Here is a 15600-nt window from a genome sequence, read left to right on the forward strand (position 1 = left end):
CGAGTGACTCATGCACAGCTGGGCAAGCAATGTTATAGAGCGGGAGAGAGAGAGGGAGGGAGAGGAGAGAGAGAGACAGAGAGGGAGGGAGGGAGAGAGAGACAGGGAGAGAGAGAGAGGGAGAGGGAGAGAGAGAGAGAGACAGAGAGGGAGGGAGGGAGAGAGAGAGAGAGAGAGACAGAGAGGGAGGGAGGGAGAGAGAGAGAGACAGAGAAAGGGAGGGAGAGAGAGAGAAAGGCAGAGAGAGAGAGAGACAGAGAGAGACAGAGGGAAAGGCAGAGAGAGAGACAGAGAGAGACAGAGGGAGAGAGAGACAGAGAGGGAGGGAGGGAGAGAGACAGAGAGGGAGGGAGGGAGAGAGAGAGAGGGAGGGAGGGAGAGAGAGAGAGAGAGACAGAGAGGGAGAGAGAGAGAGAGAGAGACACAGAGAGACAGACAGAGAGAGGGAGAGAGAGACGGAGAGGGAGGGAGGGAGAGAGAGAGAGAGAGAGGGAGGGAGGGAGAGAGAGACAGAGAGGGAGGGAGAGAGAGAGAGAGACAGAGAGGTAGAGAGAGAGAGGGAGAGACAGAGAGAGAGGGAGAGAGAGAAAGAGGCAGTGAGTGTCGAGGGACAGAGAGAGACAGACACACAGAGAGAGAGAGAGAGAGGCAGTGAGTGTCGAGGGACAGAGGGAGAAAGAGAGGGAGAGACACAGAGAGAGAGAAGCAGAGAGAGAGAGAGGCAGTGAGTGTCGAGGGACAGAGAAAGAGAGAGAGACACACAGAGAGAGAGACACAGAGAGAGAGATACACAGAGAGAGAGACACACAGAGAGAGAGACACACAGAGAGAGAGAGACAGAGAGAGAGACACACAGAGAGAGAGACACAGAGAGAGAGAGACACAGAGAGAGACACACAGAGAGAGAGACACACAGAGAGAGAGAGACAGAGAGAGAGAGAGACAGAGAGAGAGACACACAGAGAGAGAGACACACAGAGAGAGAGAGACAGAGAGAGAGAGACACACAGAGAGAGAGAGACACAGAGAGAGACACACAGAGAGAGAGACACACAGAGAGAGAGACACACAGAGAGAGAGACACACAGAGAGAGACAGTGTTGAGGGAGAGCGAGAGAGAGAGAGAGAGATGGGAGTGCGAGTGTGAGTGTGAAAGACAGAGAGATGGAGGCCGATAGAGGGACAGGGGAGACAGGCGGCTGGGCAGAGGTGAAGCCTCATGCAGTTGCACAGCCAGAGCAGAAAAGGACAGGACAAGGCCAATGGCACCTACTTGGCTTGGAGGCGTTCCAGTCTGCTGTAGAGTGGGACCCAGGACAGAAGTGGGCAGACAGAGAGAGAGAGAAAGAGAGAGAGAGAGATATGCCATCACCTACTGAACCCCCGAATCACAAGACGACACCAAACAGGAGGAGGAGGAGGAGTAGCCCATTCGGCCCATCAATCTGGCTCCCCCCCCCCCCCCATTCAATACCACCTTGGGCCCACCTGCTCCCCGTATCCCTTAATCCTCGGGGACACTCCGTCTGCCCCGGCCTCCAATGATGGACCATCCCCAACCCTCTGGGCTAGAGAGTTCTGCACGTTCGCAACCTTTGACCTTTGAGTGAAGGCATTCCTCTTCATCTCAGACCGAAACGATCGGGTCCCGTATCCCGAGACTGTGCCCCGCTGGTTTTCGATTCCTCGCACTTCCCCCTACATCATCCTCCCCACCGGCCGTCTCGATGCGCACTCGCCCAACCTGCCTCACATCTCTTTGCAGCCTCTTTGTGTCCTCCCCACAGCTTCCCTTCCCGCCTATCTTGGACCTGCCTCACATCTCTTTTCAGCCTCTTTGTATCCTCCCCACAGCTTCCCTTCCCGCCTATCTTGGACCTGCCTCACATCTCTTTACAGCCTCTTTGTATCCTCCCCACAGCTTCCCTTCCCGCCTATCTTGGACCTGCCTCACATCTCTTTGCAGCCTCTTTGTGTCCTCCCCACAGCTTCCCTTCTTCCCTGTCTTCAGCAAAGTTTGATGCGTTACTCTCCGTCTCTTTAACTCAGTCATTCACGCGGATCGCAAATAGCCGATGCCCCGGCATTGATCCTTGCGGCGCTCCACTCGTCACGCCTGCCAACTCAAACACATGGAAAATAGGGTTGGGCCATTCGGCCCTTCGAGCCTGCTCCGCCATTCAACATGACCACGGCTGATCCTCTCTCTCAACGCCGTACTCCCGCTCTCTCCCCACACCCCCCTTCAGAGTCCAGAAATCTACCTATTTCCTTCTTAAACATATATTCACTGACTTGGCCTCCACAACCCCCTCTGTGGTAGAGAATTCCACAGGTTCACCGCCCTCTGAGTGAAGAAGTTCCTCCTCATCTCAGTCCGAAATGGCCTACCCTGTATCCTGAGAGTGTGACCCCCTCCTTGTTCTAGACCCTTCCAGCCAGAGGAAACATCATCCAGTCTGTCCACCCCTGTCAGAATTTTACACGTTTCACCTCTCATTCTTCCAAACTCCAGTGAATCCCGGTCTAGTCGGCCCAACCTCTCCTCATACGACAATCCCGCCATCCCAGGAGTCAGTCTGGTGAACCTTCGCTGCCTCTCTTGTTTTCTATCCATTAACCGATCCCTCTATCCATGCTAATATGTTACCCCCACCTCCATGGCCCCTTATCTTGCTCACTAACACTTTTATATGGCACCTTATCGAATACTAGATATATTACATCTACTGGTTCCCCTTTATCTACCCTCCTAGTTACATCCTCTAAAGTAAAACTCCAATAACCTTGTCAAACAGGAGTTCCCTTTAGTCAAACCATGCTTAGTCAAACCTTGTTCTGACCTCAACCAGCTTTTCTAAGACTTCTTTAATAATGGATTCCGGCATTTTCCCCAACAACTGATGCTAGGCTGACCAGCCAGTAAGCTTCCCTGCTTTCTCACTCGCTCGTTCCTCGAAAAGCGGCGTTTGCCAACTCCCGATCCGGCGGGGCCGTTCCCGAATCGAAGGAATTTCGGGAAATCGGCACCCAGCTTTCCCCGCAAGCTCTCTCTTTCAGGACTCTTAGGGCGTTAAGCCTTCAGGTCCCACCGGGGATTTGTCGGATTTTAATCCCTCACGTATCCCCACCAACACTTCTTCCCCGCTGATCTTAAATTTCCCTCGCGCTCGTCAGCCCCCCCCTAGGTCACCGTCCATTTCGGCGATGAAACTCGTGACCTTTTTTACTGCGGAAGACAGAAACAAAAGGCTTGCTCAGTGCCTCCGCCATTTCCTCATCCCCCCCACCAACAATGATCATCCCTCCTGTCTCTGCTTCTACACCTTCTACTTTAGCTACTCTCCTCCTTTTTATATGCTTCTAAAAGCTCTTACAATCTGTTTTTTGTACTTCTGGTAAGTTTACACTCATAATCTGTTTTTTCCCGCCCCGCCCCCCCTCCCCTCCAACATCATCAACTTTTTGGTGGCCCCTCTGCTGGTTCCTAAAACACCCCCCCCCTCCCGCCCCCAATCTTTTGACTTGCGGCTGTCCTTTGCAACATCATCTTTTGATCTAACGCTATCCTTTTAACTTCCCAAGTGGGTCCATCTCGCTGAGTTTTTGTTTCTCAACGGAATGTCATTTTTGTTGAACGTATCGGATTGTTTCTCCAAATGTTACCCACTGTTCATTTATCTCCGCACCTTTACGGACTATTTAACCCAATGAACCCGGGCCAGTTCTCCCCTCAGGCCCCTGTCTCACTGGCTTTATTCGAGCTCAAGGCCCTTGTTGGCGACTGGACTTAGGTCACTTTCAAACTCACCGTGGAATGGAGTGACGTTAAGATCACTATTTCCCAGTGGATCTTCTACTACCTCGTTACTAATTAACCCCGCATCGTCACACCATACCGGACCTAAGGTCGCTTTATCCCTAGTCGGTTCCACAACGTGTTGCTCCGAGAAACTGTCACGAAAACGTTCTGCAAACCTATCTTCTAGACCACTCTTGCCAATTTGATTATCCCAGTCCATGTAAAGGTTGAAGTCCCCCCACAGTTATTAAGTTGCCTTTGTTACCGGTTCTCGTTTAATGCTTTGCCTGACGTTATAACTGCTGCTCGGAGGCCGATTGACCAGACCAGTCCCACTTCTTCTTTTTGACTCTTGCTATTCCTAATCTCCACCCGTACCGATTCCACTTCATGACCTTCAGAGGCCAGATCCTCCCTCCCTATTGTCCTCATGTCCTCCTTCATTATCAGGGCTGCTACCCCACTTCCTTTTGCCATTCTGTCTGTCCTTCCGAAATATTGTGGGCCCTGGGATATTTATTTCCCAACCTTGGTCACCTTGTAACCATGTCTCTATGACGGCGATTGGATCGAAATCATTCACCGCCATTTGTGCTGGTAGTTCATCTACCTTATTGCAGATGCTTCATGCATTCAGGAGAAGAGCCTTTAACAAAATAAGTGACAGCCATTCGCCGGTTCATTTATCAGGGCAAAGCCTTGACCCATCAGAGTCAAGCTGCCTGGTTTAAAATTTCAAACAATGCTCGGCAGTTAACTGTCAGTCACCGTCAACTGGTGCCTTCTCCGTGGCAACGCCTCTAATCAACCAGAGTCCACCAGAGGCGGCAGCGGCGGTGGAATAGTGGTATCGTCACTGGACAGGTGATCCAGAGACCCAGGGTAACGCTCTTGGATCGAATCCCACCACGGCAGACCGCGGAGTTTGAACTCAAGAAGAAGAAGAAAAAAAAAACCCAACGACAAGTATTAAAAAAAAAACCGTTGTCGATGGTCCGAAAAAAAAACCCCATCTGGTTCGCTGATGTCCTTCGGGGAAGGAAATCTGCCGTCCTTACCCCAAGGTCTGGTCTACACGTGACTCCAGTCCCACAGCCAGCGACGCCCACATCCCGTGAACGTGTATATATATATATATATATATATCCTCTCGTGAAGTATAAATTGTTGTTTTGCCCCTTATATTTGTATTCTCGCAAAACGTCCTGATGAGTGCTAGCCAAAAAGCTTCGACAAACGACGACGCTTTTTCAGCCACACTGAAGAACCTCGAATCCCATTTTTTAAAATCTCAGACCCCTATTCCCGGGAAATGAACTGATTCGCTGAAGCGCATCTTTTTCTGGTCCCTCCCCACCTTTCTCTTTGGGTTTCTAAGTCTCCCTTCACCTAAATGCGCAACCCTCACCCCCACCCCACCCCACCGAACCCTGTTAATTTAAACCCCTGTTCAGAGCCCAAAGTGGACGGTTAGGCCAGGACACCGGTCCCCGCCCGGCTCAAGTGGAGCCCGTCCTAGTGGAATAGCTCACTCTCCCCCCCCCCGCCCCCGAGTACTAACGCCAGCAAATCGAAATCTCTTCTTCCGACATTGCTCTACGATATCCCTCCAACAGCCTAACAAGCCACCCGGGTCAAGGGCAATTAGGGAGGGGTAACAAGTGCTGGGCTGACCAGGAACGTCTAGAGGATGGATTACCTTGGATGCTTTCTTTTAATAAAATATATATTTATAGATTCCTTCGCGGGGTGTGGGAGCCGCTGGCCGGACCCTGCATTTATTGCCCATCCCTAACTGCCCCTCGAGAAGGTGGGGGTGAGCCGCCTCCTTGAACCGCTGCAGTCCCCTGTGGTGTAGGTACACCCACGGCGCTGTTAGGGAGGGAGTTCCAGGATTTTGTCCCGTGTGGTGTAGGTACACCCACGGCGCTGTTAGGGGGGGAGTTCCAGGATTTTGTCCGTGTGGTGTAGGTACACCCACGGCGCTGTTAGGGAGGGAGTTCCAGGATTTTGTCCCATGTGGTGTAGGTACACCCACAGTGCTGTTAGGGAGAGAGTTCCAGGATTTTGTCCCCTGTGTGGTGTAGGTACACCCACGGCGCTGTTAGGGAGGGAGTTCCAGGATTTTGTCCCCTGTGTGGTGTAGGTACACCCATGGCGCTGTTAGAGAGGCAGTTCCGGGATTTTGTCCGTGTGGTGTAGGTACACCCACGGCGCTGTTAGGGAGGGAGTTCCAGGATTTTGTCCGTGTGGTGTAGGTACACCCACGGCGCTGTTTGGGAGGGAGTTCCAGGATTTTGTCCCGTGTGGTGTAGGTACACCCACGGCGCTGTTAGGGAGGGAGTTCCAGGATTTTGACCCAGTGACAGTGAAGGAACGGCCGATATATTTCCAAGTCAGGATGGTGAGTGACTTGCAGGGGAACTTCCAGGTGGTGGTGCTCCCCATGTGTCTGCTGCCCTTGTCCTTCTCGATGGTAGTGGTCGTGGGTTTTAATCCGGAATAGCCTCTTGCTGGATGGGAGTGGGTTGGGGGGAAAGGGTTGGGGGAAAAGGGTTGGGGGTGTGGGGTGGGGTTTGGGAGGGAGGACAGAGTATACACCTCCCCTCCCCAATCCCGGGAGGTGGCCCATTCTGCCCTCGTCTCTGTTGGAGAGAGAGGGGCAGTGAGGTTCAGCCCAGGCGGAGGGTCACTGCTCCCTCCTCGAGGGTCTCTCACCCTCCACAGTGACCAGGAGCTCGGTGAGAGAGATTCGGGACTCTCCCGCTCCCAGGAGCTGACTCCTCATTCACTACCCCGCTCGCCCTCACTCCTCACTCCTCATCCCTTACCCCTCACCCTCGCTCCTCGCCCCTCACCCCTGGCCGTTCACTCCTCACCCTCATTCCTCGCCCCTCACCCTCGCCCCTCATTCCTCGCCCTCGCTCCTCACCCCTTGCCCCTCCCTACCTCAGTTTGCTCTTCAGTGTGCTGACTTCACGGTTCATGGCCTCCGCCGTCTCCGTCACATCCTCCAGCTCTCGCTGCAGCTTGCGGCGTGAGGTGTGGGCCCTCGAGGAGTCCTCCTCCGCCTCCTCCAGCTGCCTCTTCAGCTGCCTCATCCGCAGGGAAGCCTTCTCCGCCTGGAAAGCAAACCCCAGAGGCTCAGCTTCACCAGCCCAGTGTAAGCATTTACAAATGACACATACCAGCGAGGAGTCGGCCACTCGGCCCCTCTAACCTGCTCCCCCCTTCAATAAGATGGCGGCTGATCTGATTGTCACCTCAGCCCCACATTCCCGCCTCTCCCCCCACCCCCCCCGATAACCTTTCACCCCCTTGTTAATCCAGAATCTACCCACCTCGGCCTTAAAAATATTCAAAGACTCTGCTTCCACCGCCTGTTGAGGGAGAGAGTTCCAAAAACTCACCACCCTCGGAGAGAGAAAATTTCCCCTCATCTCTGTCCTAAATGGGCCACCCCTTATTTTTAAGCAGTGACCCCCCCGCCCTCGTTCTAGATTCTCCCACAAGAGGAAACATCCTCTCCACATCCACCCTGTCCAAGACCCCTCAGGATCTTAAAGGTTTCAATCAAGTCGCCTCTCGCTCTTCTAAACTCCAGCGGATACGAGCCTAACCTGTCCAACCTTCCCTCATAAAACACGCCGCGCATTCCTGGTGTTAGTCAGGTAAACCTTCTCTGAACTGCTCCCAACGCATTTACATCCTTCCTTAAATAAGGAGACCAAAACTGTCCACCCTGAGGGGAGTGTCGGCCTGGATTATGGAGCTCAAACCCTAGAGTATATACATCTCCCTCCGACAGTGCAGCACTCCCTCAGTACTGGCACCGGGGGGAGTGTCGGCCTGGATTATGGAGCTCAAATCCTAGAGTATATACATCTACCTCGGGCGACAGCTGTAGCAAAACATCCCCACTTTTATAATCCGTTCCCCTTGCCATAAATGACAAGATTCCACTCGCCTTCCGAATCACTTGCTGCATCCGCGTACCAACTTTCCCTGATTCACCTACCACGACACCCAGATCCCTCTGTACCCCGGGGTTGTGCGGTCTCTCTCAATTTGAATAACATGCTGCTTTTCTACTCTTCCTGCCGAAGTGGACGACCTACTCCCCTCTGCCAAGCTTTTACCCGCTCACCGAACCTACCGATATCCCTTTGCAGACTCTTTGTATCCTCCTCGCAGCTTTCTTTCCCACCTATCGTGGCACCATCAGCAAATTTAACAACCACACGTTTGGTCTCTTCGTCCAGGTTCCTTCCAGAGCCAGTTTCCACTCTGAAGCGGCCACCCACCCCCACCCAACTCCCCCTGCCCAACACCACTGACCCCACTCCCACCTGCTCCTTGAACTGGTCAGCATGCCTGCGCTCATCCTCGATTTGAAGCAGCAGCTCCTTCATTTTCTTTTCGGTCCGTCGCAGTAGCTTGTTCGCCAGTGAGCGCTCTCTGGATAGAGAGAGAGAGAGAGAGAGAGAGACACGGTTACTCAGGCTCCTGTCCCCTCCCCACACCCCCCAACAACGTTGCATTCACACCGTCACCCTTGAGGGAGTGTCGGCCTGGATTATGGAGCTCAAATCCTAGAGTATATACATCTCCCTCCGACAGTGCAGCACTCCCTCAGTACTGGCACCAGGGAGGGAGGGAGTGTCGGCCTAGATTAGGGAGCTCGAGTCCGAGGGGGTATACGTTGACAGCAGGGGGTCCTGTGGGAATCGGGGAGTCGGTCGGGGGCGGGGGGGGGTTCTCCACTCACTTGGATTCCTGTTCCAGCTGCTCCTCGAGCTGAGAGATCTTCACCTCCAGGGTGGTGACGCTGGTCTTGTACTTGGAGCGCACCACCCCCTCCAGCTCCTGCAGCTTGCCCCGCAGCTCCTTGTTCTGCCGCTCCAGCTGCTGCCTCATGTTCTCCAGCCGCTGGGTGAGGCTCCTCTCGGCCGACAGCTCCGTGGCCACCGTCTCCACCTGGACAAAACAAGGGGAAGGAGAGGTCGGGCAGGGAATTCAGCGAGCGAGTAAGATTTAATGACCGCCCCCCCACCCGCCCAGCCCAGGACCCGGCGCAGCCGAGGACTCAAGACATCGTTCCCAATTCTCCCAACAAAACGGCCGGAGGAGGAGGCCATTCAGCCCCTTGTTCGGGCTCTGTGAGCGGGTGATCCAATAAATCTCCCTCCCCCCCCCGGTCAATGTTTCCCCTTCGAGCATTTATCCGATTTCCCCTTTTTGAAAATGCCGATTGAATCTGCTTCCGCCGCCCTTTCGGGCAGCGCCTTCCAGATCACAACAACTCGCTGTGTTTAAAACTAAACCTTTCCCCATCTCCTCCCCCCTCCCCACCAACTCACCCCTGCCCCCCTCTGGTTCTTTTCCCCCGATCGCCCTCAATCCGTGTCCCCCTCTGGTTCCCGACCCTCCCGCCCACCGGGAACAGTTTCTCCTCCATCGCATACCCTTCCCGATTCCGAACGCCTCGATTCGATGTCCCCCTTAACCTTCTCTAGCTCCGAGGGGAACGAGGACCCCCCCCAGCTCCTCCCAGTCTCTCTCTCTCTCTCTCTCTCTCTCCGCTGGGGTGTTTTATCAACCCCTTTCATCACATTTTGATTCGATCTTTGTAAGTTTCCATTAAACTTTGCATCTTTGGTTTTTTTACAGCTGACCTAACTTAGGGGCTGTGTTTATTTTGCCCCTCATTTTGTTGCTTTCGTTTATTTGGTTGACTCAGGAAGAGTACAATCAACAAAGAAACGCGGGTGAGAAATCTATGGAGGTTTCCGAAGATAACTACGCGGGAAAGGGAGGAAAATCCATCGCAAGCGATTCTGGGGACTGAAGTCCCTCGTCCCCCCCCTCCTCCGGGTGGGGAACCGTTCTGGGAAATCTCCTCCGCGCGCTCCCGCTCTCTCTCCGAGTCCTCGGCAGTCCCTTACGAAAAGGGATTTCCACTTGGGGCCGAGCCAGGGCCTCGGTGAAGTATTTGCCGGAACTTTCTCCGCTTCTGCGCTCCGCGTTTAAGGCGGCGTGGACTCTGCACGCTGGACGCTTCTCTCCGCCATCGTTTCGAAGATCGGCCGCGTACCCCGCTACCCCACCCGCCCACCCGCCCCCACCCACCCCGGGGGTCCCTCCGCCCTACGTTTGGATTGGTATCACTTCTCCTGCCTCCCACCAAAACACGTCTCTGCGCTAAACTGCATTGGACAACCGCCCGCCCACCTCCCACCCCATCCCCCGCCACCAGCCCCACCTTTGTCTTCCCACAACGCGAGTGCTTTCTCGAATCGCCTGTCCCCCCACACCTGTGCGGACGCTCCCTCTCTCTCCTCTGCCCCCACCCCCACCCCACCGTTCCAGCCCCGGGCCTCACCTGTATGGTGACCTTATGGTAGCGATCATTCAGCAGCTCCATGTTGCTCTGTTCCTCCTCCAGCTCCTCCTCCAGCTGCCCGATCCTGGCCTCCAGCCGCCTCTTGTCATCGAACAGGGCCGACCTGACGAGGGTAAGCACGGGAATAAGTCCGCCCCCTGCCCTCTCTCTCCCCACCCCAACACCCACCCCCCTCCGGAGGGCAAGGGGGCGAGCTGCCTCCTGGACCACAGTCGGGCGGGGGGGGTGGGGTGGGAAGGGGCGTTTGTTTGACCGCTTACAGGCAGGGGGCAGTTCAGGCGCTGACCTGCGTTGGGACTGCGGGTCTGGGGGTCCAGCGCAGGGCAGGCTGGGAGAGGGGGATGGATTTCCTTCCCTAACAGACATCAGTCAACACAAAGGGTTCTTTAACAGCAACTCCCCCATCACTGAGACAGGCTACCCCTGTGTCCAGATTTATTTAATCCAGCGGCAAGTAACATTCACGCCACACAAGTGCCAGGCACTGACCATCTCCAACAAGAGAGAATCCAACCATCGCCCCCTTGACGTTCAATGGCATTACCCTCACTGAATCCCCCACTATCAACATCCTGGGGGTTACCATTGACCAGAAACTGAACTGGGACCAGCCAGATAAATACTGTGGCTACAAGAGCAGGTCAGAGGCTGGGAATCCTGCGGAGAGTAACTCACCTCCTGACTCCCCCAAAGCCTGTCCACCATCTACAAGGCACAAGTCAGGAGTGTGATGGGATACTTCCCACTTGCCTGGATGAGTGCAGCTCCCACAACACTCAAGAAGCTCGACACTGTCCAGGACAAAGCAGCCCCGCTTGATCGGCACCCCATCCACAAACATTCACTCCCTCCACCACCAACGCACAGTAGCAGCAGTGTGTGTACCATCTACAAGATGCACTGCAGGAACTCACCAAGGCTCCTTCGACAGCACCTTCCAAACCCACGACCTCTACCATCTAGAAGGACAAGGGCAGCAGACACATGGGGACACCACCAACTGGAAGTTCCCCTCCAAACCACTCACCATCCTGACTTGGAAATATATCGGCCGTTCCTTCACTGTCACTGGGTCAAAATCCTGGAACTCCCTCCCTAACAGCACCGTGGGTGTACCTACACCACACGGACAAAATCCTGGAACTCCCTCCCTAACAGCGCTGTGGGTGTACCTACACCACACGGACAAAATCCTGGAACCCCCTCCCTAACAACACCGTGGGTGTACCTACACCACAGGGACAAAATCCTGGAACTCCCTCCCTAACAGCGCCGTGGGTGTACCTACACCACACGGACAAAATCCTGGAACTCCCTCCCTAACAGCGCCGTGGGTGTACCTACACCACAGGGGACAAAATCCTGGAACACCCTCCCTAACAGCGCCATGGGTGTACCTACACCACAGGGGACTGCAGCGGTTTAAGAAGGCGGCTCACCCCCACCTTCTCGAGGGGGCAATTAGGGATGGGTGATAAACGCTGGGCCCGGCCAGAGACGCCCACATCCCCGTGAATGAATGATGAAAGAAAAAAAAACACTGCATTTAAGTAACCCCAGTTGCACACCAGGGTCAGCGAGCGGCTGCGTTTCAGGGAGACGGAAGGGGGGGCAACGGGACCTGGGTGTAATGGAGGAGGAGACGTGATAGGGGCCAATGGAGATCGGAGAAAAAGAGAGAGAGAGAGGTTGGGGGAGAGGAGGATGGCGGGGATGCTGGAGCGGTGGTTGGCGGGGGTGGGCTGTACGAGGTGACACTCACTTCCCGGACGCGCTGCTGCCCATTTCGTCCGCCATGTCGTCCCGGTCTTGCACAGCCTGTCGACGGGCTCGTTCTGAGACAGCCAGGTCCTGGAGAGGGGGGGAAAAAAAGAGTGGAGGGACTGTCCGTTACAAAAATAAGAACATGGGAGACGCTCGGCGGGGAGTAGGGGGGAGAGAGACAGCAATGGTAAGACCCCTTAGTTCACAATCACAGGATCGTTACAGTGCAGGAGGAGGCCATTCGGCCCACTGAGTCTGTACTGGCTCTCCGAATTAGTTCCTGTGGGTTTATGGGTAAGACCTGACTTTGCCATTCCCCAACCCGAACCCCAACCATAACTGTAACCTTAACCGTAACTTTCATCTTAATCTGCTAAACCTAACCTCTTGATGCACGATGGCCCCTTCGGCCGATCCTCGTGGTGCCGATTTGCAGCAATTACCCTCTGACTGACTCTTGAGCAGCCGATTTGCAGCAATTGCTTTCTGAATCAGTGCACCGCAGCTGGTTTACAGCGACGATTCTCGCCAGCCTTAAACCTCCAACCACAAACCCCTAACGCTCCCCCTCCCTCCCTATTTATTATTAAAGGATAGACCCTCCTCCGTTCATCACTGCAAACCCACCCCCCCACCCCCATCAGTATGAATCAGGAATCAGTCAAATGGTAATCGCTGCAAGTCGGCTGCTCAAGGGCCAGTCAGAGGATAATCGCTGCAAGTCGGCTGCTCAAGGGCCAGTCAGAGGATAATTGCTGCACATTGGCTGCTCGAGGGCTAGTCAGAGGATAATGGCTGCACGTCCGCTGCTCGAGGGCCAGTCAGAGGATAATCGCTGCAAGTTGGCTGCTCGAGGGCCAGTCAGAGGGTAATCACTGCAAGTTGGCTGCTCGAGGGCCAGTCAGAGGATAATTGCTGCAAGTCGGCTGCTCGAGGGCCAGTCAGAGGATAATTGCTGCATGTTGGCTGCTCGAGAGCCAGTCAGAGGATAATTGCTGCAAGTCGGCTGCTCGAGGGCCAGTCAGAGGATAATTGCTGCAAGTCGGCTGCTCGAGGGCCAGTCAGAGGATAATTGCTGCAAGTTGGCTGCTCGAGGGCCAGGCAGAGGATAATTGCTGCAAGTCGGCTGCTCGAGGGCCAGTCAGAGGATAATTGCTGCACGTCGGCTGCTCGAGGGCTAGTCAGAGGATAACCACTGCAAATCGGCGGCTGGGTCGCCCGTCAGAGAATCGTCGCTGTAAACCGGCCTGCGGTGCACTGATTCAGAAAGCAATTGCTGCGAATCGGCTGCTCCAGGGTCAGTCAGAGGGTACTTGCTGCAAATCAGCACCACGAGGATCGGCCGAAGGGCCATCGTGCATCCCCCACCTCACCGTCAGGGTGAATCTGGATCCATAACCCTAACCCCCTAATCATTCCCCACAATAAAGGAGAAAACCTTTCCCCAGGCCCTCACTGTCAGTGCGAATCAGGATCCCTAACCCTAACCCCTAAACCCCCAACCCGAAAATCCCAAACCCTAATCCCTCCCTTCCCTCACTGTCTATTACTGAGGCCCTTTCCCACTCCCCTCTCACTATTTATTACACTGGGTATAACACACTGAAGGAGGCCATTTGGCCCATAAGATCCGTGCAAGTGTCCATGCTGCACTCGATAAATTCCATCTATTGCCTTAGCATTGTCGAACCTCTCTCTCACCTCTCCAAAAAATTCAGTAAGGGTTGGGTCAAGCCAGGTTTTACCTCTTGAAATCCACACAGATTATACATTATTCTATTTCTCATTTCTAGACATCCTACTGTTCTGTCCTTTAGTAGGGAGCCTGTTATTATTCCTAGCACCGGTGTCAGGCAAACTCTGGAGTTCCCTGGAAGTCCACCCCGCTTCTTAAATACGAGAATTACATTAGCTATCTGCCAGTCATCTGGTACTACACTTAAGAACAAGTTATTAAATATGACTAATAATGTCTCTGCTATCTCTTCGTTAGATTCTTTCAGAATATGTGGATGCAATCGATTGGGACCAGGTAATATATTATGATCGCTACTGTCTAGGTGCTCCCCTATTTATACTTTTGAGTTTGTTTAGTTTATGCAATACTATTTTAAAATCAGAAATACTGTATTGGATTTCATCCGGCGCTCCCTCGCTCCTTACGAACTGAAGGCAAGTGAAGAGTCAACCGCATCGCTGTGGCTCTGGAGTCAGATGTAGGCCAGACCGGGGTAAGGATGGCAGATTTCCCTCCCTTAATGGGCATTCGTGAACCAGATGGGGTTTTTATTTTTTAAAGCGATTTTATGGTCACCGTTCCAGATTTTTTTTTTGTTAACTGAATTTAAATTCCACCAGCTGCCGGGGTGGGCTTTGAACCCGGGTCGCCAGAGGATTAGCCTGGGGCTCTGGATTACTCGCCCAGTGACATCGCCACTATGCCACCATCTTCCCTTACGCCTTTATTCGTCCACAGGGTCTCAGCAGTGTTTAGTTTCAGGGGGGGAATATATTTTCCATACAACCCCGTTTTTAAACGCTCCCTACTGCATCGTCGTTTGGTGGTACAGAACTTGAGCACTGCTGAAAAGACCACTTTTTTTTGTCGAGGCTTCTCGTCTTGCACTCATCAGGACAATGCGCAGAAATACCGAATGTGTAAGGAAACAACAATTTATACTGTATGAGAAGAGAGTGCTGACTGGCTGGCAAGTGGACTCTTGATTAGTAGAGGTGTTGCCAATGGGAATGCACCAGTTGATGGCGGCTGATAGTTAACTGCCAAGCATTGCTTGAAATTTGAACCAGGCAGCTTGACTCTGATTGGTCGAGATAGCGGCCTATTGTAGTTTTACATTGCTGTGTTGTCCACCCACTCAGCCCTTTAAAAATCAGATTTTCCTCAATCTATTACAGATAGTTTCCGTCATACTTATGCCTTGTCTATTATCTTAAAAGTGCATTAAATTGTGATCGCTATTGCCAATGATGCTCCCCTAATTCTCTGATCTGCTTTGGTATGTTTCTGTAATCCCGACAAGTCTGGTTCCTCCCAACGCATGATGGCCTCCAGCTAATTTATTAACTAGGCCTTTCTCCACTCCTCGCCGCAGCTTGTTTATGAAGGGGAGGGGGTGTGAATTAATACCTCGTGTGTCTGCAGGAGTTCCGCCTCAAGGGACTTCAGTTTCTTCTCGGTCTCCTTGGACTGGAGGAAGGTCTCCTCCCGGGAGCAGCGTGCCTCGTCCAGCTCCCGCAGCAGGTCCTTCATCTGAGTCTGAGGCAGAGAGAGAGAGAGAAAGGGGCGGGGAGGGGGGGGCAGAGAGAGAGAGAGAGAGAGAGAGAGAGGAGGAAAGAGAAAGAGAGAGAGAGAAGGAAAGAGAGACAGAGAGAGGAGGAAAGAGAGCGAGAGAGAGAGAGAGAGAGGAAGGAGAGAGACAGAGAGGAGGAAAGAGAGAGGACAGAGGAGGAAAGAGAGAGAGAGACAGAGAGATGAGAGAAGAGAGAGAGAGACCGAGAGAGGAGGAAAGAGAGAGAGAGACAAAGAGAGGAGGAAAGAGAGAGAAGAGAAAGAGAGAGAGAGGAGGAGAAAGAGAGAGGAGGAAAGAGAGAGAGAAGGAAGAGAGAAGGA

At 53.6% G+C, this 15600-nt stretch overlaps 1 protein-coding gene across 1 annotated transcript; it reads right to left on the reverse strand.

Annotated features, from left to right (window-relative positions):
* Positions 1-1273: 1273 nt before the first annotated feature.
* LOC144678495 (myosin-9-like) lies at positions 1274-15243 on the reverse strand (the record flags this gene model as incomplete). The annotated part of the gene is made up of 7 exons (XM_078538258.1): positions 15118-15243; positions 11968-12056; positions 10185-10308; positions 8571-8779; positions 8152-8260; positions 6752-6924; positions 1274-1297 (listed from the first exon to the last, which is right to left on the reverse strand). Coding segments are annotated over exons 1-7 (851 nt in total), but the record flags the coding sequence as incomplete, so codon positions are not given.
* Positions 15244-15600: the final 357 nt, after the last annotated feature.

Source organism: Cetorhinus maximus, unplaced genomic scaffold (genome assembly GCF_964194155.1).
Source record: "Cetorhinus maximus unplaced genomic scaffold, sCetMax3.hap1.1 HAP1_SCAFFOLD_4445, whole genome shotgun sequence".
Taxonomy (NCBI): domain Eukaryota; kingdom Metazoa; phylum Chordata; class Chondrichthyes; order Lamniformes; family Cetorhinidae; genus Cetorhinus; species Cetorhinus maximus.